At 44.6% G+C, this 25,618-nt stretch overlaps 1 protein-coding gene across 3 annotated transcripts; it reads left to right on the top strand.

The window, feature by feature from the left end:
- The first annotated feature begins 1,092 nt into the window (after positions 1–1,092).
- filip1b (filamin A interacting protein 1b) lies at positions 1,093–24,898 on the top strand. 3 transcript variants are annotated; one of them, XM_026329564.1, is made up of 7 exons: positions 1,093–1,479; positions 10,236–10,512; positions 12,763–12,936; positions 13,391–13,569; positions 18,223–21,010; positions 21,717–21,774; positions 24,162–24,898. In XM_026329564.1, the coding sequence occupies exons 2-7, from the start codon at positions 10,243–10,245 to the stop codon at positions 24,200–24,202; spliced, it is 3,510 nt and encodes a 1,169-aa protein (XP_026185349.1). In that variant the 5' UTR covers positions 1,093–1,479; positions 10,236–10,242; the 3' UTR covers positions 24,203–24,898. The 3 variants fall into 3 exon arrangements, with proteins under 3 accessions (XP_026185349.1, XP_026185348.1, XP_026185350.1); XM_026329563.1 differs by having other exon boundaries at positions 21,717–21,888; XM_026329565.1 differs by lacking the exon at positions 21,717–21,774.
- The last annotated feature ends 720 nt before the right edge of the window (positions 24,899–25,618 follow it).

Raw genomic sequence — 25,618 nt, 5'->3', positions numbered from 1 at the left:
ACCTGGATTAGGAAAACAAGTCCTGGATGACTTGACTCTTAAATCAACAGTACATTGTCTTCCAGTGCATGTGTGGGGGTGTTCAGTTCTCAGAGTGATCAACATGACGTCTGTGTGTGTGTGTGTGTGTGTGTGTGTGTGTGGACATATTTCATAAGACTGAATATTTCCTGGAAAAGGTGAAAACTCCAAATCACACAAGCTGCTCTGGCTTCACTGTTTCGCTTTATGAAATCAAAGTTTTTCTGTGCAGTATCTCTATAAGCAAACGGCATGAGGTTTAACGCCACGCTCTCCGTGAGATGATGGATTCAGGGTCATCTGTGTTGCGTCTACTGTCGCTCAAATTCTCACTGCTTCTCTTTTATAACACCGAGCCCTGACTGACTTTTATTAGGAACAAATGTTCCTGCATTTACGGCCGTGGATAAATCATTTTGAGTTTGAAGGCTCCCCTGGTCCTCGGTAAAGCTGCTGAGACAGTGAAGAAGGCCACGTCCAAGTGGGTTTTTTTTTTTACACAAAAACCCTGAATAAAGAGGAATTAGTGAGCGCCCACGCCCTTTCATTTACATAGCTGAGATTCACTGTGGGCCAAAAAAAATAACATTTCCAGGTGATTTCTGTCAAAAAATAAAACTCAACATGTGTGCTTCTCTGTGTTTATTCTTCTTTTCAAGCTTCACACTTAAATGTTTGCCATAATCAGGTTTTCCTACATGAATCTGTACAAATACCAGATATTAAAAGGTGTAGGAGGAGGATTTACTGCAGGACTGTTGGATCAGACTGACTCAGTCTGTCACTGGGGTTCCTAATAAACTCAAAACTCTGTATTTCTTTATTTCTCTGGCACCCCAGGGGCCTCCACTGGAATTTAAAGTTTTATGTCTTTGAGAAACACAAACAAGCTTCCCAACCAAACCAAAGTAAACCGACAACATGACTAATGCAAACCGGGCCGAGCCGAGCCGAGCCGAGCCGAGCCGTGCCAGGCCGAGCCCCTGGCTGTGAGCAGCAGGAGGAGTGGTCAGGCTGCTGGACTGGCTGGTACTTCAGCTGTTGGGGGTTTGGAAAAACCTCAGTCAGTAAGTTCAGCTGCTCACACAGACTGAGAGCACAGGTTAAATATAGAGCAGGCGCTCACTCCTGACCAGAAGCAAACAGACTGAAGGAGCGAGGCTGAACATCCTGCTGCGACAAGAGGAGCTGCTCTTACTGAGGCTTGAACACAGACTCTGTTCTCATCTCTGACAGCACTTCTCTCTCGCTGTCTCCTCAGCTGCAGCTCTTACTCTCACCAGACCGAGGACGCTGGGTCAGTTTGCCTCCAGCTCTGGCAGAGGAGAAGAAGAAGGAGAAAACCTGAAGGTCGGACCTAAAAGAGGAACGTTACAGGAAAAGAAGACATTTAGGAATTAAAGTCTGATGTTGAGAGAGGACTGGGGGCACTGTGGGACTGAACAGCTGAGAGCACAGGTAAGAAAAACTCAGCCTGATGTCGACACCAACAGGTATCTGTTACAGACTGACGCTCCTTAATATTTCCCAAAGTCTGGTTGACTTGTAAACAATTAAAATAAATCTAAGAATTAGAAATATCCCCAAAGCAAATGTCTAAATTCAAGCATTAACGAACTGAACATGACATCAGAGCTGCTGTGATTTGTTACGTTTAGTACAAACTTATGATTTGTTCATTTATTTATGTCTATTGTTTTTGGTTCATGTGAATTCATGGATTCATTTAATACTTTTTTCACTTTTCATCTGAAAAAATCATCTGGAATTAGAAAATCACAGACAGAAAAGCCCCCGTCAGTGTTAGCTTGTTGTTTATTACTGTGTTAAAGCAGCATTACAGAGAGCCATGGAGCTAATGTGACCTGTCTTCCATATTTTTATTTACATACGTTTATGTTATTTCTAGCTTGTATCCTACACTGGGATGGAGTGAAGTGCAAGTACCTCACAACTGTAGAAAAGTATTTGAGTATTATTTATTATTAGTAGTATTTGATTAATCACATATTAGTTTGGTAATACTGTAATATTGTACTGTACTTTCTATGAAAAAGTCTCGTCTTTGTGCCCGTAATGACGCTCCAGGACGATACAGGCTGCAGCTCATGGAGCCGTGTTATAGTTAGATGACCTCTAGTGGTCAAAGCATCTTTATTTTCTGTTTTTCTGTTGCAGTCGGATTATTTGAACCCAAACCACATTCCCGGTAAAAACAGTAAACATTAGATCCAAAGGCTCGGGAGTAGGCAGAGCTAACTAACCAGAGTATGTCGAACTGACCTGATAGCAAAACGAATGATGTCATATTCATGATATGAAGTGTTTGTGTCTGCACAGTGTAAACACAATAGCAGACATCCCATAATGTGGAGGTCCCATCTCACAGAGGGTCCCACAGTTAAACTCTTTAACTTCATTATTTCCATTTATATACTTCATCCACACAAACATCATCCAAGAACATGGTGCAGAGCATCGTCTATACAGCAGAGCAGGCTGATGTGGCAGTAAGTTGGATATAATAAGTGTTGAGTCTATAAAACACAATATGAAGTAAATCCTCAGTGGGATCAGATGTGAACTGTGAGAGTATTAGAAGAGAAGACTGTTCATTCTGACTGATGAATGGAGCAGCTGTGACACTCTCACACAGTGAATCAGTGAGTTATGGCTCTGCTCTATAACAGCCCAGTAAAGGCTTGTTTCAGGAAGCTGTGCGTTAGAAAGCTTTAATTTAATAGATCCTTTACCAGAGTACTTAAGCTCTGCTCTCTGGGGGACGAGCCGCTCATACAGGATGTGGAGGCAGAGCTGCCATGATGCAGCAGCTTCTTCTTAACATCTGACACATCTTTGAATGTTAAAAGACCAGACCGGTTACACCGAGTACTGTGCTTCAGTCCAGGTCTGAGGTATTAGTACTTTACGTGAGTATTTCCATGTTGTACTACTTCATCCTTGGACTTCACTACATGTCAGAGTCAAACCTTGGACTTTTTCCTGCTCTACATTTATCTGATAACTTTAGTTCCTTTTCAGGATCAGATGGATCCAACAAAATACAGACTGATCATCAGACTTTATTGATCCCTGGGGGGAAACTCCCAAGATACCCAGCAGTATATAAAGTACTTCAAATTAGAAGTATATAAGGTAGTTAATGTAGTTTCCCTCACACCAGTTTTCTGCTCTTCCTGAAATCGTCCGTTGACACAGAGGCCACAGTGTCTGCCTGAGACCAGCTGATAGGACGGGACCATGAGCTCATTCTGCTAATTCTGCTCAGTAATCTGTGTGGGACGTTCTGCAGCGTCCGGTTTGGTTTCATAACAGCAGCTGCCGTTCCCATGACAGCACAACAGGGCGCAGACAGGAGCACGGTGTTTGTTTGGGTCCAGGTCTCCGTCCTGGTGGTGGGGTGGGTGGGCGTATCAATAACATCAATAACATCAGGACGGATGACGCAGGGAAAGATGTGATTATGAAATGAAAGCTCCCTCTGATGCTGCAGGTGGTCCCAGAGAGACCACCGTGCTGCTTCACTGGATAAAATACAACCCAGAGGTTCTGGTGTCCCAGGTTTAGTTTGGTTCTGCTGCAGACTCTGTATTTCAGCCTGATTCTAGCCCTGGAGGGCCCTGACTAATTTCAGAATCTCATTAATCAATCGGTGACCTGGTCCTGGATTTTGAAAGGTGAACTTGAAAGTGAACTTCCATGGGTCTTTCTCTTCTCCTTTCAGTGCAGGATCATTAAACTTCCTGTGGGACGTCATTTCTGAGTAACCAGCGCGAGCAGAGACACCGCAGGGCCTGTTTGTGCAGGAAGGTCGATTAAAGCGTGTAGTGCGACTTAACGGATTAGTAGAAGAAGATTAATTAGATTGAGAGACAAAACTGAATGGATTAACTGGTGTGAGGCTCAAAAAGACGGATTGGAAAAATCAGGTCTTCTGCTTCTACAGTCGTGTCAGTGACTGCAGGAGAGTCTGGACGTGTCACATGAGAGGTTCCCGGAGGTTATTGCTAAAGGGCTGCGGAATTAATGGGCGTCTCCTCTGATGCCACTTACTCCTCTCTCTGGAGTCATTTCTCAGACCAGGCTAAATTGACCACCAGCCTCTTGAGGTTCATCGTTGTTCAGGAGCTAAATGGCTTTAAAAAAAAGAAAAAAGACGTACAAGAAGAAGTGGTGAAACCGCCTTTCGTCCCTCAGACATCCTGGCCTCTGTGTCCCTGTTTACTCCCCCTCCTGTCAGAGTTTATGAGGGAAGTGACTTCATGCTCATTCCATCCGAAAGGCATGTGAGACTTGGCCGCTGGTCGGCTGCATGTCGGGAGTGATGTCAGCTCTGTGGCCCGGTCACTGCTGATTAGAGCCGTTGCACGAACCGCTGGGATTTCTAAAACCCGTCTCGTCTCAGCCCACGAGTTTCCCGCGATGACGGATGAGGAATGTGTTGTAACTCATTCAAAAAGCGTCCCATCCCGAGTTAGATGTTCCTTTAAAGCGTCATAATGGGACGTGTTCTTGGTTCTGGAGATCAAAACATAACCGTGAGATCCCCAGACTGATTCCTAAGGTTCTCCTTTAACTGTAACAACAGCTTTACTGACGTGATTATTGTGGGCTGAGAGACATCTCAGTCTTAAAGCGTTAAGACTGCAGTGTTGGTGCTAACGGACGAGCCCGTCTGCCCTCTGTTATGATTCAGATAAAAAAAACCCAGACTGGATCCAAGAGGTAAAAAAATCTGAGTAAATATTTTCAGAATGAGTTCAATAAAATTAGGAATGTTTAATCATTTTTCTTCCAAAAAAAGCAACACAAACATGTTTTTGTCTCATCCAGATGCTTTGCTGTTGGACCGGACCGACCTCTGTGGTACTTATATGTGCTATAGCTGAGTTTTCTGTGTCATTCTGGAGAAGCTGAGTTGTATCAGCGAAGCAAAACATTTTCATTGTGGATTTAGAAGGAAGGACTGAACCTGTTTGAGTTAGAGGCGTCACTGTGAGCAGGATTTCTTCTCTTCAGCTTCTCTGCCTTGGGTCCACACCTCTGACACGGTTTTCCCACTAACCTGAGCTCTTTTATGGTTTCCATTTTTGTAGTGGCCCATTCATGTGTGCAGCCTTAAGCCCTCCATGTAAGGTGGAAGGTACTGAGGCAGGTCAGGCAGAGGCAGGGGTCGTCTGCAGCACGATGGTATATCACATGAGAAATGTGCATGAATTTGAGCTGGAAGAGGAACAAAACTAATCCTCCCGTCTTGTTGTTGCACAGGTATTTTCAGCGTTTTAATGATGAGTGTTAATTATGAGCCTTCTATTTGTGACACCACTACGGAGCACTGAAGAGGGTACTGTGAGCCTGTAGTGACATTCACATCCGGACTGTAAGTGTCACTATTTCCAGCACGAGGTTCTGATAGACTGGTATTAATCTGGTACTGTACCGTACAGTCCAGCCTGCAGGCTCAAGTGTTTTTCCACAGATTTATAAAATGCTCCTGGTTTCCTGCAGTGCTGCAGTTTACACTCTGACAATTTAGTAGAGGAGGGAAAACCAGCTCGTCCATCAGCTCCACAGAATCAGTCACAACCTTTTAACCTGAAGGTAGAAAAACATAAAAATCTGCTTCCTCTGTTGTGATCAAACTCAAACTGTGAGTCTTTAAAAGGCCGTCTGACCCGCGTCTGAACCCCGACTACTTTAGACTTAAAATACTTTCACTTTAACCACAGAGATGATTTCTGCTGGAGTTCAGGCTGTTATATCCACAGCTCACAGTAGTTGTTACCTCCCAGCTTTCTCTCAGCGCTCATGTTGTTTAACAAGCCCTGTTTGATAAAAATAAACCTCCAACAGTCGGTGGATCCCTGCCAGCTGAGCTCACATGGCAGACAAGCCTTTGGCTGGTGGACCTTTCCCACTAACGCTGTCCTTCTTTACTGGGTTTGAGCTTTTACTCTGCATGTTTTAGTTTTTGGCACAGCAGCTGATATACACCACATGATGTCAGAAGTTTAGAATCAGCCCCATTTTATTCAGCTCAGGTCCAGGTCTGAAGCTGAACCGGTCCAAAGGTTGTAAAGTGTCAGAAAGTGAAGTGTCAGAGATGCAGTGACGGCTTCCTTCCATCTTTACTGCAGCAGGAGAATAAATGAAACAGTTCAGACAGAAATCTACATACATTTTTATAACAGCTGGACAACTGAGGTGACTCCAAACCTTTGACCAGTACGGTACAATAATAACAATATTAACATAATAACACCACACACGAACTAGAACCCGTGGTCAAAGAACAATAGTGTGGAGTTTCTCTTTAAGTCAGATCAATCTGATATACGTAGTTTTAGTTTCTGCTGCTGATGTTCCTCCTGCATTCCCAGCATTCAGAAAACACTAAAGCTGTCACACTGTCACAAAACGCAATAAAAATAGTCGGAGTGGCCCAGAAGTCATGGTCAACATGTGACTGGAGGGTTTAACAGTGAGTTAAGGCAGCAGTGTGTTTACTGTATTTCAGCTGCATCTGGAGCCCTCCTGTATTTCCTACCCCCTTATGGTGATTTACCACCAGATCTTTGGAGACCTCCTCGCACTGCTGACTGTTCCCTAATATAGTCGCACTTGAATCTACATGCCTACGTCATAATGCACGAGAGAAAACAACCACAACATCAGCTTGTTGCATCTGCACAGCTGCCATCACTTGCAAAGCAGCCTACAGGGACACACGTCTTTTTATACCGGACGTTACATTAATGACACTTAAAGGGTAAATGACAGTGACTAACAGTGAATGCATCTCCTGTAACAGCAGCACATGTCCGATCAGATGAGATCGATATAAAGACGTGACAGTCGGTGTGTTACTGCTGCTACCATTTCTCTTCCATGGCCATAAATACCAGAAACACAAGCTAACTGTGGCTCATGAGGTGATACTGACAGTCAGAGAGAAAACAATTACTGAGCACAGAGGCCAGAGACGCTAACATGATCTATATTTATCAGGGACACGTCAATACGAAACAGATACAAAGAAAGACGACCCCGCTGGGGGTTTGGTGAAACCGCTGTGATGCAGGGGTCAGCCCCGCGTGACCTGCGTCGGGCCGATAAACAGCAGCTGCTTATTTATAGCAGGTGTTGTTGTGGAAGAGTGGGAGAGCTGCAGCTGTGAAGTCAAATGGAGGCCCAGGCATCCATGGGATTGCTGATGGCTGACAAAGTGAGAGCTGGCAGTTTCCTCTTGTTGGACTCTGGACCCCAGTGGGGAGACCCTAAAAATACCTGATTTAAATTTCCCCAAACAGCTGAGGATGCTGCACAGGGTCCAGCTCCCAAATAGAGGCAGCTACACGAGGCTGTACAGCAGGTCTGTTTTCCTGTGCGTGTCTATGGCAGACCACATCAGAGTCACGTCAGAACATACAGAACTTTAAACAACAATATGCAAATACTGGTTTATGTTATAAAGCTGCATTCGCAGCACAGCTTTGTGGAAAACCTCCTCCTGCAACTGGGCATTTCTAACAGCGACCATATCTGTCGCCTGGTGAAAAAGATGTGAAACTGTTGGACGAATGGCTGCAAATGCATCGTCACTGCCACTTCCTTCCAAACATGTCGACGTGTGTCAACGTTAGCACGTCAACATGGGCGTTAGACATGTTTACAGCCAGCGAGCTGACTGGAGTTCATGGTTTTCAAACTGGTGCAAAGTGATGGACAATGTGGAGCTTTGGGTTGCACAGAAATACAGCATCGTAACAATCGTTAGGATTTATCCTGTGAAGACCTAGATTCTGATCCTTTCAGCTGACACGGGGGCATTTCATCAGGACAAGGAGCCACTTTGGAGACGCCTGTAGGGTCAAATCCGTGAGCACTTGGACGTTCTGCTGCCAACGTTTCTCCAGCGCCACTTACCCACCGTAGGTCTCGTGTGTCGACCACAGGCCACAGCTGTCTGAGGTTTAATCTGGGCTGAAGTGTAAATCAGAGAGACCAGTTGCATCTCCGTAAATATCTCTCCCCGGGGTGGGTCCAATCTGCAACTGGCAGCTTATATTTTTGGTCTGTTTACATTTGTGCCATAGGAGTTTGACATGCCAGTAGATGGAAACCATTTTTTTAAAGCAGCTCTTTCTCCTCAGCGGCTCTACACAAAACTTTAAAAGCCACAAAATGCATGTGTTTGTATTTTACTCCTAAAAATACACCCGATCAAACAAATGCACTGCAATAAAAGACGGAGCTTTGCAGTAAAGACAGAAATAGAACTTTATTTTATGAGTATTAAGGTTTATTTTTGATATTTATAACAGGTCTACATGAATAAATAAGACAAAGTCACAAATCCAAAGTTGTCTTTCCATCCCCATGAACCTTGTCGTCAGTGCTGTTGACTGCTCTTTATTCTGCAGCCGCCTCGCTAAGGTCACGCTGTGAGTCAGAGCTCCTCTCTTGTGAAGGTGAACGGTTTGCAGGGCTCAGTTTGCTTATCTGGGACTCGTTACCACATCACGCTGGCATGTGGGAACCTGGAAACTCCTCGATGTAACACTTGGCAGCAGAAATGAATCTTCTACACCACCTGTAAACAAACCAAACCTCTATTTCCAGACCGTATACTAACTGTTTACTCTCTTCACACTCACTTACTGTAAATATTAACAATATGAAATCAGAAATGTCCACTTTTATCTTATGTGAAGCTTTAATGTCAGTGCATTTTTGTTTATTAGTGTGTTTACCCACAGAAAACACAAACAAACCCTTTGTTTCTTGTTAGAATGACACAGATATTTCCAACATCTTAAAATAAACATGGCATTAAACAAATAAACAAATATCACTTTTAAAAGAACACAGTGTTGGAGCAAGTCTGAGATCTGTTCCATTAGCATAAGTGCTCAATGCTGAGAACGCTGTGAGGAACCTCAGAGATCTGCTGGAACTGTACGTCAAGAACATGGACCTGGTTCTGGAGTCAGAGTGTTCGTTGCTTTGTAAAGCAGGAGCAGAAGTTTCTGAGGGTGACTGGTAAACAATGTAAAAATTAGTGGTGTGTTCCCATAAACAAACGTCCAGCCAGCATGTGACAAATACCTGGATCAGCTTTTCTGAGTCAGATGAAGTGAAAAACGCCTCCTCTTTTTATAACTGTTCAAAGCTGATGGTTGTAATGTTTGTTTTCTTTCACCCCGAACACTCTCTGATCACTCCCAGGTTTTTAATCTGGTCTCAGGCTTTTAGTGGCTTTGACTCCAGGGACTTTTCTCACTCACTCAGCTCTAGACTTCACTGGCTAATCTCATCCAGGCGGTTGATTGGGGGGGTATTGGTTGCGAGTCATCAGACAACACTGACATAAGAAGATGTGAGTCATCTGCATATTTATGGTAATATAAAAGCCCCTTGGCAGCCCACTGCACATCAGAGCTCTTGGTAAGTGGACTGAATCCAGACCCTCATCCAGGTCCTGTCAAAACTCTGTTCCTCTAAAGACCAAACCTCCAGCTGCTGCCTCAGGACTGTTGTGCTTTACATTTTGCTCTGTGGGTTTGACACGTGAGGAATCTTGGCACCTCCCCTGGAATAGCTCTTAATAACAGGCAGCGTCACTGCCAGGACCGTCTCTGGCCGGGTCACAACCCGCTTTCATCCAGACCTGCGGCCTCCAGGAACTTTGGTCTTGTCTGGATCCAGAACTTGTTCTTTTCTCAGGACCAACATGTTTGGAGTCAGCGTGGTGGTAAACAGCCACTTCACTGGCTTCATGCTCCTCAGCTGCAGTTTTCACTTCCACACTGACCGGTAGTTGTTGATCCTGTGGAGATCGGTCCTGGTTGATTGATCCAAACATGACTTGTCATAATTAATGAACTCATATGCACATGCTTTATAACTTCTGCTCCGTCAGCCCCAAAATGAGAATTAATCCTGTAAAACAAGACTTTCCTCCCAAGAAAAACCACAGCATTTCAGGAAAAACTCAAACGCTACATATCTTTATGCTACAGGTGATGAAGTATTCACTGTGATGGATTACTGATGTCAAGTTAGATTTACGTCTGTGCACTGGAACCAAACTAAAACTAATGGCTGTCTCAAAGGGAGGCACATAATCTAAAAACTACAAACATCTGGTTTTCCTGGATCACTGTTTTTTTCCATTGTGTTCCTTCCCACAGGTAGAAAATGCGATCCAGAACCTGCACCATGGAGGGTCCAGATGAGGGGCACATCCAGCCCAGTAAAAGTTTCATCAAGCAGGATGAGGAGAACACACCAGAGCTGGCAAAGAGGAAGATGAAAGTCCAGCGAGAGGAGAAGGACGGGAGGACTGGGGTGTCGGGGACGACAACGAGGAAACTTCAGAAACCAGCGGAGAGGAAGAAGACGGCAATGCCAGATCTGTCCAAGAAAGACCTGCTCCACCTGCTGGGAGTCATGGAAGGAGAAGTTCAGGTGGGACAGATCAGATCATTCTGTTATAAACCACATCATCATTCTACATAAACTGACATCACACTGCTGCTACTCTTCAATCTGCCCTTTATCATTTCAGCCATAGTGGCTGAACATACATGTCCAACAACAATCATCAGTCCAGTATTTACGCTCTTTTAGCTCTGGTTTGGTCTCTACCGAGTGCTGTTACATGTTAAATGTTGGTGTCTGGCTGTTTGGTGCTGAATGGTTGTGTACGGTGAAGGTATCAAGCCAGACTGAACCAGAAAGTAAATGCAAAAACCCAGATCCCAATCTGCTAATGCTAATGTAGTAACCAGTCTGCTTTCACTAGTATCAGACTATGGGGCTAAAACTGCTCCAGTGTTTGTTGTTACAGTGGAGCTTTAAATGTGGTGGACTGGGAAACGTGTGACTGAAAATAACTTATATCCTAGAGGGTGACTGTGAAGAACCAGGACTCTCAGAGGTTGTAGATCAGCGACCAACAAACCGCTCACAGGGAGAGCGATGAAACTAAAATGTTGATTTCCTTTAGTGAGTTATTGTCATTTTTAGTTTAACCCAAGCTGCTGTGGCGTCTGGCCTCTGAGACATATTGACATTTCACAGCAGGTGATAGGTTAGAGTCTGAAAACAAGCAGCTGGCTGCTGCTGGGTTCCCCTCTGATAATGATTTTCTAATGGAGGCACATTTATGAAGCTGCTGCCTCTCCCTCTGTTTCCATTCTGCTCATCTGTTTGGGCGTGTTGAATTGTTCCACAAAAATAAAATACCCCACACCGAGCGACATTTCACACCGGGAAAGCTGTTTTTGTTCTGCTTTAGTTCTCACCACCACTTTCAATGCCCTGAACTGCACAGAGAACCAGACTCTGTGGTTGTGAATATCAATAGGTTCATTGTGATTGGCATTGCTGGGTCCAAATAGTCAAACGCTTATTTGGAGGAAATTAAATATGTTTAATAATAGCAGTGAAGAGAATGGAGGACCAGCTGCAGACACAGCTAACAAACCACAACCTACAGAGAAAATATGTAGATTCATCCACTGCTGAAAATAGTCCCCAGCTAAAGACCTGTGAGCAGCTACTGCTTTGGAAACTACTGAGTTTTTATAAAAACAACTAAACGTTTGTGAAGTAGCATTTTGGTTGGATTGACCTCTTTAGTGTGAACCCACAGGCTCCACACCTGTACCTGTAACATCAGCAGCCAGTCCCTGCTGCTTTCAGTCTGGGCTGTGAAAGAAACCAGTGTTACATGTGTTTTTATTGTTGTCTAGGTGCTTTCAGGCACAGGTGAGTCCTCAGCAGGACACTCTCTAGTGCTGATATTTGAGATGGAGCCCCCAAAAGGTCTTAAAATTAAAAGCAGACCATCCAAGGTTTCGTCCTGTTCTCCATCTGTGTGCAGGAATCTGTGTCAGGGCCTTGTTGAGTGAAATGAGATTTGATTGAGGGAAGCAGCGCCCTCTGCTGGTTTAAACCTGCAACAAGCAGAAATCAGGTTGATGTAAATGTGAGGGAAAGGGAGAGGAAGTGAAGTAAAATCTCAGCATCATGTTTAAACTTTAAAGGTGATGTCCTGTATTTTATTACACTGACTTTATTAATCTGCTCCAGCTGGATGTTTATTATCTATTGAATGTTTGTTTTTTATTCTATAATTGTTTTTAATTAGCTTGTTTGTGATGAGCGTGTAAAACAGATTGACAGCTTTATTTTCAGTTTTTAAAATGGTCAGATATGACCTGTAGTAACCTCATCAGCAGACAAACAACTATCAATAATCATCAATGTGTCAAAACTCCATCCATCCATCATCTAGACCCCCTTAGTCCTAACCAGGGTCCCAGGGATCAGCTGGAGCCTCTCCCAGCTCTCTTTGGGTGAAAGGCAGGGGTCCACCCTGGACAGGTCCCCAGTCCATCACAGGGCCACATAGAGACAAACAACCTCACACACTCACACTCACTCCTATGGGCAATTTAGAGTCACCAATCAACCTGACATACATGTTTTTGGACTGTGGGAGGAAACCAGAGTACCTGGAGAAAACCCACACAAGCACAGGGAGAACATGCAGACTCCACACAGGAAGGCCCCTGATGGGTTTCAAACCAGGAACCTTCTTGATGTGAGGCAACCACTCATCCACCGAGCTTCATTTCTGAAAATGTGTTATTATTTTTTTTAAGTAACAGTCAATTCACTCGTGAGTACAAAATCTTAATGTGTCCACAGGCCAGAGAGGACATCATCGGCCTGCTGAAATCAGAGAAAACCAGGCCGGAGACTCTGGAGGCTCATTATGGTTCGGCTGCCCCCCTCAAGCCCCTGCAGGCCCTGCAGAGAGACGGGCTGCTCACCCACAGCAGCACCAGCACCGACGACGTGTACGAGAAACCCATAGCTGAGGTGAGGAGGAAAACACTGAAGGAGGGGCCGTTTAGACTCACTTAAACAATAGCTTCATGTGTCCTAAAACAATATTCAGGGGCCCACAAAGCAGCCTGCTGTAATCAGACTGGCTTTACAAAAAGACCCCTAATAAAATGTGCAGCTCCTGTTCTGAAGAGGGAAGTGAAGAGTGAAATTAGAGCCTGAAATCCTGTTGTGTGTTTTCAGTGGCAGCGGTTTCTTCTTGAAAGTATGATCTGCTTTGCTCGGTGATGTCTGCAGGGTGTAATACAGTGAAAAGGCCGAACAAATGAGCGGCGAGCGTGAAAACGTCTGAATGAAGCTGAGAATTGTGTGGAAAGAGTCTCTGTGCTCATTGTTCAGGCAGAAACACAATAGAACCGTAGCTAATGGTTTGGGACTCTGTGCTGGCGGATCTGGCAGTAACGAGTGTTGACGTGTTTCCCGTCAGTTGGACCGTCTGGAGGACAAACAGAAGGAGACGTACAGACGGATGTTGGAGCAGCTGCTGCTGGCTGAGAAGTGTCACCGCCGCACCGTCACGGAGCTGGACAACGAGAAACGGAAACACGCCGACTTCATGAACAAGAGCGACGACTTCACCAACCTGCTGGAGCAGGAGAGGGAGAGGTGAGGCCCTGTGTGAAGGTGTTAATCTGACAGCTTTCTATGAATAGACCCATAGAACAGCCCACAGCAGTGTGGCTTTCAGTCCCTCATCAGGCTGGGAGAACATGTTTATTTATGCAGCGCCAGGCATCAGATAAAGCCCCGAGCAGTGTGGTGGAGGAGGGATCTGATGTGAAGGGTGATGAATTGTGTCTTATCAAGCCATCGAGGACATGAAGCTCAACGCTCAGCCACGACTGGCTCCAAGGAGGACTTCTAGTTTCATGTCTTTCAAATTATTCCAATGGATTTTCTCTCAGTCTGGTTTAGTTCAGGTTTCATACAAATGAGAGATTCTCTTGGTCAGAAACAGGTTAAACAAGTTTGATTTCTACATATTAATGGATTTAAAGTCTAAATCTAAACCCGATCCACTGGACCAGCCTAGTTTGGCTCTGGACCACAATGCAAATCAATCCAGACCCAATTTTGACCTTCCTTCTCTTTCAGTTTTTTTCATTTCATTCAAACTTTCATAGTTTATTTGGGATTTCAGTGTGTATGTCAGATTTAAATATTTAGAGTCAGTAAATGGACCTAATGTTCAACCTAAGTCTCGTTCTGTAATTCGAGCAGCCAGATGAGGGAGATGACAAACATCACGCCACATCGCTCCCATCTGCTCCACATGCTCCATATAACTTCAAATACCAGCCTGAGGGTGGAGTAACGCTTCACTGCAGCTCATCCACCCTCAGCAGATCTCATATCTCTCTGTATGGCTCATAACAGCATCCCGTGCATCTTCTCTGTGTACTTTTACTCATTCGGTGAGGCTTCTACTGCAGAATAGTCCCAAAGATATGAGTACTCTCTAACAGGAGAGACCAGATGACCACAAAGAGACACAAGAGATGCAGAATGAGCCAAACAATTACAAAGAGACATAAAAATCAGCAGAGCAGGACAAATAAATATAAAATGGCTCATTAAAGACACACAGAACTATTACAAACTGCACAGCTGTGTGCTCAGTGCTGGTCCTGTGTCTCTATGGGGCCTTTAACATGTGGATTCATTAAGATTATAACGTTCACTTTGGGTTGAGCTGTTGATTCTACTTCAGGAGGTTTGTGGTTCACATGTCAGACATTTTCATTTTGAACCGTCCACATGCGGCTTCCCTGAAGTCGACAAGCTCTCGGCTCCGTCTGATCTCACATTCCTGTCGGCTGCAGTCAGCGTGCAGATTCGCCGCAGGTGATATCATGAATGGGTCGACCCCGAACACACAGAGGGTGATGTCATTTCCAGCAGAGATCCTGCTGGACGATTAGATGCTCTGTTTGCATAACACCGGTCATGGGCAAACACAAGTGCACCACAAAGCTTTTTGGTTTTTTAGCTCTCAGGAACCTGCTGTTAGAAGTACCATCAGTATTATACTGCTGCAGAAACTGGACTTCTTTTATTTTACAACTGAAAAAATCTGGATTTATTTAGCTGTCCAGTCCAAAAACAGCCGACAGAGACGAGCTGGTGAGCTCAGTGGAGCATTTAGCAGCTAAAGAGCCAGAGATTTGCTTAATGTCAGCAGCATTATGTTTCTGTCAGACAGTGTAGAAAAGTATAACCAGCTCAAACATGTGAGCTTTTCCTCATGAGACACTCATGTCTAACTGTCAGGGCCCAGATCCCAGGCTCGTAGGGGGTTATGTGGTTTGAGAAGTTAGGATTTAAACAGTAAATCATGTCATGATTCCCTGTAATTTCACAGTGGTGGACAATTCCAAGTCATGTTAAATTACAACCTGGGAAAAAAAAACAGTTTTTGCCCTTTAAACAGTCAACAAATCCTCTTTCTCTGTGTCGACCGTTCTGGATGTTAATAAAGGTGGTAATTAGTGTGGCTATAATTAGCTTCAGATCAACATCTCCTGGCTCAGATCAGTTTTAGGAGGGTTCGGGGGCCTCTTCTCTCTGACAGGCTTCTGTCTGCGCTGACACTATGAATAGACCCGAACAGAGAGCAGCTTTCTGCAGAGCCATCGTCTTCCACTAAAGAGCGATGTGAGATGCATACCAAGAGAAAATGATATATTTATACTTTAAAGCTGCACTCGACCAGATTTTTATTTTAATATCCACTCACTGGGGCTAGTGTAGTCTGTGTTGGCATTGGAGTGTGTACAAGGAAAACCATCCAAGTGCAGACGGGCAGGAACAGTTCAGTGACTCCAATATAACAAGGAGCTGCAGGGGATCAGGAATAACACAGGCAAGCAGCAACACTAACTGGCACCTGACTGGGTAAAATGAGGGACAGGTGTGTTGGCAGGTGGAGATAATGGTGCAGAGAAAGATGGGAAGGTCTGAGGGTGTCTGGTGGACTGGTTGTGACCGGCAGGTCTGGAAGGTTCCTGACAGAGCAGAGGCTGGAGATGGAGACAGGCAGCTAATGTGAAATTAAGATCTAAATATGATAACATGGTAATGATTTGACATAAATGCTAACAGCAGCTGCTAACATGATGGTGAGGCACATGACACTACATCTGCAGCATGTAGTCATATTGAAATTTAAATTCTGACCTGATAATGGCATCACATGAAACAATAAAGGATCTCTGGACTGTATTAATGTGTTTTCAAATCTCAAGACGATCTGTTTCATAGCTGTTTTATGATATTTTAGCCTCGACGGCTGGTGGTTGGTTTCCCTTCATTTGTAATCTGATGCTGTTTTCGTTGGCCGGCGGTGTGAGGCTTTGATGAGGAGGAAGTGGATATGAAGATAATGGGGAGATTATTTGCTGTATTGTTGCTTTTGCAGATATTTTCGGGACTTTTATCCACTGAGAGTTTAAACGTGTGCAGCAGCTGATGGACTTTCTTCCCATGTCTCCAAAATTACAGGCAGCCAACAAAAGCACAAGTATCGAGGCTGTAAAATGCAGCCAATTAACGAACAAAGTGCTTTATTGTGCTGGTGATATTTATGTATAACGTGTATTTGAGATAATGAAGAGCAGTGAAGGAAAGCCTTTGCATCTGTAAGTGCTTTGGGCCGCTCATGTTTGGCTCATTGAGGAGCCACAGGCCTGCGCTTCTCTCTGAAGCTCTGATCTCTCACACATACAATTTCTCCACTATGGAGAATTTATATCCAAGTCCTCTCCTTTCATACAACACTGGGGGATTATGATGAGAAAGGCTGTGCAAGTGCGGCATTGTCCACTCCAAAACAAAAAACCCTGGCCTGGCATTGTTGTCCTGTCTCTGTGGAAACACTGCTGGACTGCAAGACGGACAGGAGACAACATGTTGGGAACTAAACAGAACCAAAACAGAAAAGCCTGAACTGAAAGTGGCTGCATGTGTTATGTCTTACCTGCTGTCCAGTTCTCTTGCCTCCCCTAAAGGGAATAATTAGAAAGAAGAGGAAGAGCTAGCTGAAACCACCCCCCCCCCCCCCCCCCCCCCCCCCCCCCCAGGCTGGACCACCTCCTCCCCCGAGTCCAAAAAAGGGCATCGCCTCTGCACCATATATGGAGGAGTGGGTGACATCAGCTCCCAGCAGAGCGGTGCTGTTTAACACAACATCCACCTTTTCCATTGTCCACTGATGGGATGACATGTTTGGAATGTGATGGCTAATTCCCCACAGAGCCGGGGCCCCTCATTCCTTCCCTCCCTGACCCGGTGAGACTCTCAGCAGCACTTTGGCGTCTGCTTAGCTCTGAAAACACACTCAGATATGGATCAACCTGCCCTGCATCCCAACTTGTTGGTAAGTCGAGCAGAGTTTCGGAGGAGCAGACTCTCTGTGTAGAATCTGTGGATTTGGTTTGTGATCTAGACTTTCAGTCCTTCTTGTTGTTGTGCGGAGCTGAGACCTATTGATGTTTTTGAATGTCTGATGTGACTGTGCATGCTCCATGTGAAAGAGAAACTGCAGCAGACACACACACACACACACAGACTCCCACAGAGATTAGTTAACCATTCACAGGACATGAACTGAGTTGGCAGTGCTGCACTGCTTCTTGTCATTTGTTGATGTAAGTGTAAAAAGGTGCAGTAGTAAGTTGTACAGTCAAATCAACATGTTATTCTTATGTAAAGGTGTGTTTGACAGACTTCAGATGTGCCTCGATTGTCTACATGCAGAGACTAGAAAAGGGTTAAACAGGCTGGGATTGGGATTGAGTCCTGGGATTGGTCGCAGCGTGAGCCGTCACACGGCCACACATGCTATGGTTGCTAGCTGGAGTTCCTGACCTGCAGATGCAATTCTTCTCTTTATTGAACTCGAGACAGAACAGATTGGGCTCTGTTGTAGAGAATCACCACTTAGGTCCCAATGTGCTTCTCTTTTATTTCCTTTGTTCCCACGCTTCCAGGGTCTGGTTTTCAGAGATGCTTTCAGAGATACTGGAATGCACAAAACAATACTTGATGACTATACTTTGGTCACCAGATGCCATGGGAGGATCGTCAAAAATGAATCTTTCTCAGATGAGGATACTGAAGTGCCTGTTTGTAACTGACTGTTCCTTTTCTGCAGCCAGCGATTCATGAGAGAAAGCATATTTGTCATCATTTTGATATAACATTTGTAAAATATGTTTAATCACTTCTCACATGTCGTGTTTTTCTGTCTCTGTTTCCTAGACTCAAAAGGCTGCTGGAGCAGGAAAAGGCCTACCAGGCTCGTAAGGACAAGGACCACAGCAAGAGGCTGGAGAAGGTCAGAGCAGAGCTGGTAAAGCTCAAGTCCTTTGCCCTGATGTTGGTGGACGAACGGCAGCTGCACATCGAGCAGATCGACCAGCAGAGCCAAAAGATCCAGGACCTCACTCAGAAGCTGCAGGAGAAAGAGCAGCGATTGGTTGCTGCAACCAACACCGCCAAGGAGGACAACCAGAAGGTCCTCAAGCTGGAGGCCGAGCTGGAGCACAAAGCGGCCAAGTTTGCACAGGAGCACGAGGAGACGTCCACCAAGCTGGCTAACCAAGAGTCCCAAAGCCGGCAGCTCAGGCTGAAGCTGGCAGGGCTGGCACAGAAGATTGAAGAGCTGGAGGAGAGAAACAAGGTGTTGCAGAAATCAGAGGAGGACCTGCAGGAGCTCAGGGAGAAGATCAGCAAAGGAGAGTGCGGCAATTCGTCTCTCATGGCCGAACTGGAGACTTTGCGGAAGAGAGTCCTGGAGATGGAGGGCAAGGATGAGGAAATAACGAAAACAGAAACTCAGTGTCGCGAGCTGAGGAAAAAGCTGCAGGATGAGGAGAACCACAGCAAGGAACTGAGGCTGGAGGTGGACAAGCTGCAGAAGAGAATGGCTGAACTGGAAAAACTGGAAGGGGCTTTCAACAAGAGCAAGACAGAGTGTTCACAACTCCACACAAACCTGGAAAAAGAGAAACTTGTTGTGAAAGACCTAGCTGCTGAGCTGGAGACGCTGAAAAGCCGACTGAAAGAACTAGAGTCATCAGAGTCAAAGTTCCAAAAGACAGAAATGATACTCAAAGATGATCTGATGAAGCTGAAGTCCTTCACCGTCATGTTGGTAGATGAAAGAAAAAACATGGCGGAGAGGCTTAAACAGGAAGAGCAGAAAAGTGATGATTTGAATAAAATGTTCAAAGCAGAGCAAGGCAAGGTCACAGAGGTCACAGAGAAGCTGATTGAGGAGAGCAAAAATATCCTCAAATTCAAATCAGAGATGGAGTTTAAAGTCACAACTCTCACTAAAGAGAAAGATGAACTGAAAAATAAACTTGCAAGTGAAGAAGAAAAATGTAGGGAGCTAAATACCAAACTGAGTGGGATGAAAATAAGAATGGATGGGCTAGAGGAGACAGAGAGGGAAATGCAGAGGAAGTGGGCCAGCAGGGACAACAACAGAAATCCAGACGAAGACAATAAAGTAAAAGAGCTTACGCTAGAAATTGAAAGACTTAAGAGCAGGCTGAAACAACTTGAGGTTGTGGAGGGAGATTTAATGAAAACTGAGGATGAGTATGATCTACTGGAGAAGAAGTTTAGGACAGAGCAGGACAAAGCAAATGCCCTTTCTAAGCTTCTGGATGAAATGAAAGGTCAGATTGCCAGAAACAAAGCAATAGAGAAAGGCGAAGTCATGAATCCGGAGGCCGAGCTAAGAATCCGCTGCAGGATGGAGGAGGCAAAAACCAGAGAGCTGCAGGCAGACGTCCAGGCCCTGAAGGAGAAAATCCACGAACTGATGAACAAGGAGGACCAGCTGTCCCAGCTGCAGGTGGATTATTCTCTCCTCCAGCAGAGGTTCATGGAGGAGGAAGAGAAGAAGAAGAGCATGAGTCAAGAAGTGGACAACCTTACCAAGGAGCTGGAAGCCACCAAGCGCTATAGTCGCGCTTTGAGGCCGACCATGAACGGTAGGAGGATGGTTGATGTCCCAGTTACATCCACAGCAGTGCAGACGGATGTGATGGCCAGTGAGCCTGGTGAGGATGAGACGGCAGCAGGCTTTATCCGAAAATCGGTCCTTGAAGAACACGACTTAATGAGCAACCTCAGACAACAGGGGCTTAAGAAACCAACAGTTCTTGAGCGATACCCTCCGGCATCCACAGAACTTGGGGCAAGGAAATCCTGGATACCCTGGATGAAAAAGAAAGAGGCCATCACACTCACACAGACCGCTCCTGAGAAGAACAATCGAGCACCATTACTCCATCCAACTGAAATGAGCCTGACCCAAAAGCCAGGTCAGCCACTGCACATCAGAGTGACCCCAGATCACGAGAACAGCACCGCCACCTTGGAGATCACCAGCCCTCAAGCTGAAGATTTCTTCTCCAGCACCACCATCATCCCAACTCTCGGTCTTCAGAAACCTCGCATCACAATCGTGCCAAAGCCCACAACTGTGACCTCAAAGAGCAAAGCCTGTGACATGAGGGGAGGTCTGGATCGAGCCAAATCTCCAGTCACAATAACCACCATCTCCAGGGCCAAGAGTGTGGAAAAGATCAATGGCAGCAGCAGCTCTGGCAACCTCCAGTCTCCAGTGTCCATCATCACAGTCAGCACTACTCCTGTGGCTGAAGCATGTGCTTCATCTGAGCCTCATGAAATCACCGCAAGCCGCACTGTGATCAAGGTGAGCCCAGAGAAGCCTCCCGGACTGACGCCTGTCCGGAAATACAACCCTAGCAGCAACATCATCACTACAGAGGATAACAAGATCCACATCCACCTGGGTCCACAGTTCAAAAGGCCTGCTGAGGGATGCAGCAGTCCGGTGGTGACGCTCAGACCTCTCGGTGTGAGCTCAGAAAACAAAGAAACATCGACAGGAACGGTTCTCCGCTCCCCACGCCAGCCCTCAACCGGGAAGATGACTCCAAGCAAAATGACAAGTAGCATAACGATCACACCCATCAGCTCTGCAGCCTCCAAACCAACACAATCAGTGGTGAGAGCACCGAGGGTCATTTACCTCTCAGGTCCTTCATCTGTCTTTCTGTTTGACTCCATAGGCCTAGAGACAAACTGTAGATAGACTCTTCTTTTCATCTGCAAGCAAAAATGTCTGAGTGTCGTCTAATTTTCTACATTGCAGTTGCTCCTGAAATGTTTCAAATCAGGTGGTGTGTGCTCCGTAGATAGCCCTCTCTCCAGGTATAAACCAGAAAATCTAAAAACACACGTGTATGAAATAACACTGGAATGACCTGACATGTACTAGATCCCACTCCAGAGAGGCCTGTGTAGACCGACCAACACGTTCCCTTCTTTACAAACACAAGAAAGAGATTGGATGTTTCTTTTTTGCACTGTGATCACTTTGTTTGTTCAAACTCACTTAATGTGAGAACGTCTAAGCCAGTTAATACGTCCTAACCCCAGCTAACTGCTGGAGAAGGTCCCAGTAAGCATTAAGCTGGTTAAATTCAGGCTAAACCTGGTTTAAGACTGAGAGGGTGCCGACCCCTGTGGTCTGAAATCATTTTACTGACAGCATGTTGTGACATTAAGACACTTTTTCAAATATTCTTCAGACGCTTTAGTGGATTGTTTTATTTTTCGATCACACCACATGTTTCTAACCATGACTAATGCTGGCTCTTTGTGGTTCTGAGATCCAAATCCTCTCCTGTGTCTTATTGTTATTGTTCCAGCCCAGTTCGGACGCGCAGTCAGCTCGGGGCGTGGCCACGCGGATCCCAGTTTCAAAAGGTATGAAACCGAGCAGCAAGGCGGTTCTGGGCGTGTCGACGGTGACGAGGTTTGAGTCGATGAAAATTGAGCTGAGGAAGTCGACGGTGAGCAGCTCCGCCTCTGCAGCAGGAGGCAAGAGCTGAGACTCGAGCTGAGACTCAACCTGAACATCTTCCGATTGAGTTCTGAGCTACAGGCCACATCCGTGTACAGCTGGGACTCTGCGTCACGCTGCCTTTTACGAGAGCTTAGCTTTCACAGCACTATTTTATTATTCAGGCCTTCAGTTTGCAGCTACACACATTTCCAGGAAAGATCTGAAGCACAGGTTCTTGGGGTTTAATGTCTCTTTGCATGTGACAGTGCTGCTGATTTTAAGTGCATTCTGACATTGGGCAGTAGCTCTAGACCTAATCTCATCATTCATATCTTTCATAGCATGTGTCTATTTCATCATGGAGGTTTCCAGTCACCCAAGCACCGTGAATTGTTAACAGTGTGTGACTTTTCCATCAGTGTGACAGGCACCAAAATAAAAACTATTTATCTCTGAATGCTGCTGCTTTGTAGCTTTCATTTTATGTGTGTGTGCGTGTGTGTGTGTTAGAGCTTTGTGTGACTTCCAGAGAATCAGCCAGGAAACCTCCATAATATTAACCCATGCTGCTAAACCAAACACACCTGAACAACCAGGGAAACTAATTTTCTCAGCTTACATGCCTGATGTTTCCATAGCCCATAACGTAGCTGTACTACAGGCCTGTACACACCATCTAAACAGTGTCCCTGTTGATTGATTACACTTTGGGTCATGACAGAAATTACACAGCAAGTGACCAAAATATTTAAGTTAGGAAGGAGTTTGTATGAAAAAGTGGAGACATGAGCTGTCAAAGCTTTCAGTCCTGGAATAATTCAGTCAAATCTGATCACACAGACATGGTACGGATATTTTTAGGGGGAAAACCTTTACATATTCTTTTGTTTTATACATTTTACTGTTTCATATTGAATCTTCAGCGCTATATCGTTTGCATGTAGCTCCCTCTCATGGACAAGTGCTAAACTGCAGAATGACTAAAGATTTTCTTGGTTTCAAGAAGCAACGGACATTATTCAGAAACCTGAATCGTGATTCTGCAACAGACAGAGCAAACACAATCAAAACACAAATCAATAAACTATGATTTTAAGGTTAGTACATTTTCTAAAAAGAGACCAGAGACCAGAATATATGAAGCAACAAATGCTGCTGCTTTATCATGTAATAATGAAGCAGCCTGGACAGTGAGAGAGAAAATACTGCTGATATGAGGAAAACAGTGTCTGAGTGCAGGATATTTAGTATGTGGAAAACAGGAAGGTCACCGCAAAGAGAGTGTGAAATATAGGTGGCTCAACTGCTTGTGGGCGGAGCAGGATCATAGAAACCACCTCTGAGACTCTGGTCATGCTGTGTCGTCTTCCTCTGAGGAAGCTGCTTTGAAACTAGGGGACAAAGACTTTCTTGTTGCAGTGCAGCTGCATTGTGCAGAAAATCTATTTAATTATTGCCATTGTTAGCTAACTGTTAGCTAACTATTGGGAAATAGTTATAGGCTGCCAAGGTGAGGTCCTGAAATCAGCTGTATCTGAGCAAAACCCAAAAATGTTCAGTTTACGATGATATGAAAAGAGAGAAAAGCCAAAGGTCAAACCGACTTCATTCAGAATTAAAGCTGAGCTATAGGAAGGAGGAACAAACTGAGCTGATGACGTCTCCAGTGAAGCCAAGACTGAGACTCCAGGATCTGGATCTGGCACATGGGAATGAAATGCAGCCAGAGTTAATGCTGTTCTGCTGCTTCATGAGGAGCTCAGTGGGAATCTGCCGACATGAATGCAGTGAAATTCAATGATGATAAATAAAAACAGGTTTAAGAATTTTTTGAATCAGATATCAAATATCATATTTCTCCATTTATAAAAATAAATACATGAATTTAACAGGAGACTGTTTCCTTACAGCTCCACTAACAACCATCAGCTGATTCTTTACAAAATCACAATGTATGATTGATGACAAACTAAACAACATCATTATATTGATTCTTCAGACTATTATCAGTGATTGTGTAGCTGTGTGTGCCCAGTTTATGTCTCATTTACTGGCTCACGTGGTTCCTCCTCACCAATAACGGGAGGCCCGTCTCTTTCCAAAAACCAGCTCCAGGATCCTTTTAGGATCAGCCTTTTGTCTCTGGACTGGGTTGTGCTGAAAAACACAAACATAGAAACTGGCTCTTATTGTTTGAAGTGGTCAAAATGGCCTTTGGGAAGCTGTTTACTGGGTCACAGTAAATATGACTGTTCACAAAGTTGTAGTGTGACCCTGAAGGAAACATCTGTGTGATTTTCTACCACAGGTCCACTGACGGACGCCGCCTCAGCCATCAGCCGACACTGAGCCGTGATCTCTGATGTGACGAGGAGAAATCTGAAGGTGTCTGATGGGAGACCTTGTGGTTTTAGAAGACCCCCAGTTAAAACCTTTTCAGCACAAAAGGGCTGCAGTTTGAAATGTTATCCAAAGCTTGGAATACAGCCATAACCACCAACACTGTGATGTCCACTTAACCCAGTCTATTAGACATATGAAACAAAACATGTGACTATATGAATAAACTCCACACTGACCCAGACTACAGCTTTATTCGTAACAAGTAACATCTGTTTCTCAAGTAAGCTTTTTCTCTTTCTTGTGAGTTAAACATTTTTGACCTTTGAGCTTTTGAGCCTTTGAGCTTGTGTTTTGTTCACATGTGGTCCTGGACTGACAGTTTGCCCCCGTAGTGGAAATGTGGCTTGAAACTGGATTTAGGTTTACTCAACGATGCTAAGACACGTAGGAATTTGAAGTTTTACAAGTTTAACTGTCTCACAAAAGCCACTGTTTCAATTTCATTTTAAATTCACACGTTGTTTTCACTTCATTTGATTATGTTCCTACTGCTGCGACACTTGAAACTGCAGAAACGATGCTGTAAGAGTGACCTCTGTGTACTCTCAACTGTCCAGCGGTGGATTCTTCTGTGCCATAGTAAATAATAGTCAATAATAAATAAACATGTATTAACACTGAAAATAAACACTAACTGTTTCACTGTTTCAGCTCATTGGAGACACACTACACTGTAAATACTAAACACTAAAGTTTCAGCTTAACCTTTGATGCCTTCAGGTATTTCACATTGTTAAACAGTCAATAACAACAAAACTGATTGGAAAAGAACCTTGTTAGTTGTGATGCATCAGGCAAATCATAGTAACAACAAGCAGATTAAAAATACAGTTTAATATAAATTTAATTGCATATTGTGAACATATGTGTCATGTTTTCTCACTGATCAGAGCAGTGGAGGTGGATAAAAGTCCTTTTGTGGATTTTGAGGCTGTTGCGTCTCTTTGTAGATGTTTTGGTTTCTTTCTCGTCCATTTGTGTTGCTTTGATATTGTGCAGGGAAACTGCACAGTGTCGGCCTATCGAAGTATCATATTTAAAATTGGATATGTAGGAAGTATTGTAGGAGAATTATGTACTGGATGATTGAACTCATGCTCACACGTGTCAGTTTTTAATCTGGATGTTGTGAATTTAATGATCTGAACTTGAGATGCAGGTTTTTGAGTTGAGAATCCTGAAATGCAAAAAGACGAATAAGGTTTTGAAATTGCAGATTAATGAATTTCACAAAGTAAATTTCAGACCACACAAATTCATAAAGATGAATGAAGCACTCTTCATCGATAATCATCGATTATTATCAATACACGGGGGTGGGGGTGGCGTCAAATCCTTACGTCGGAGACTTCCTGTCGTGTG

This window comes from Mastacembelus armatus, chromosome 24 (assembly GCF_900324485.2).
Source record: "Mastacembelus armatus chromosome 24, fMasArm1.2, whole genome shotgun sequence".
Taxonomy (NCBI): Eukaryota; Metazoa; Chordata; class Actinopteri; order Synbranchiformes; family Mastacembelidae; genus Mastacembelus; species Mastacembelus armatus.
Note: the sequence above shows the minus strand (reverse complement) of the source record. Positions and strands in the feature narration are given on the sequence as shown.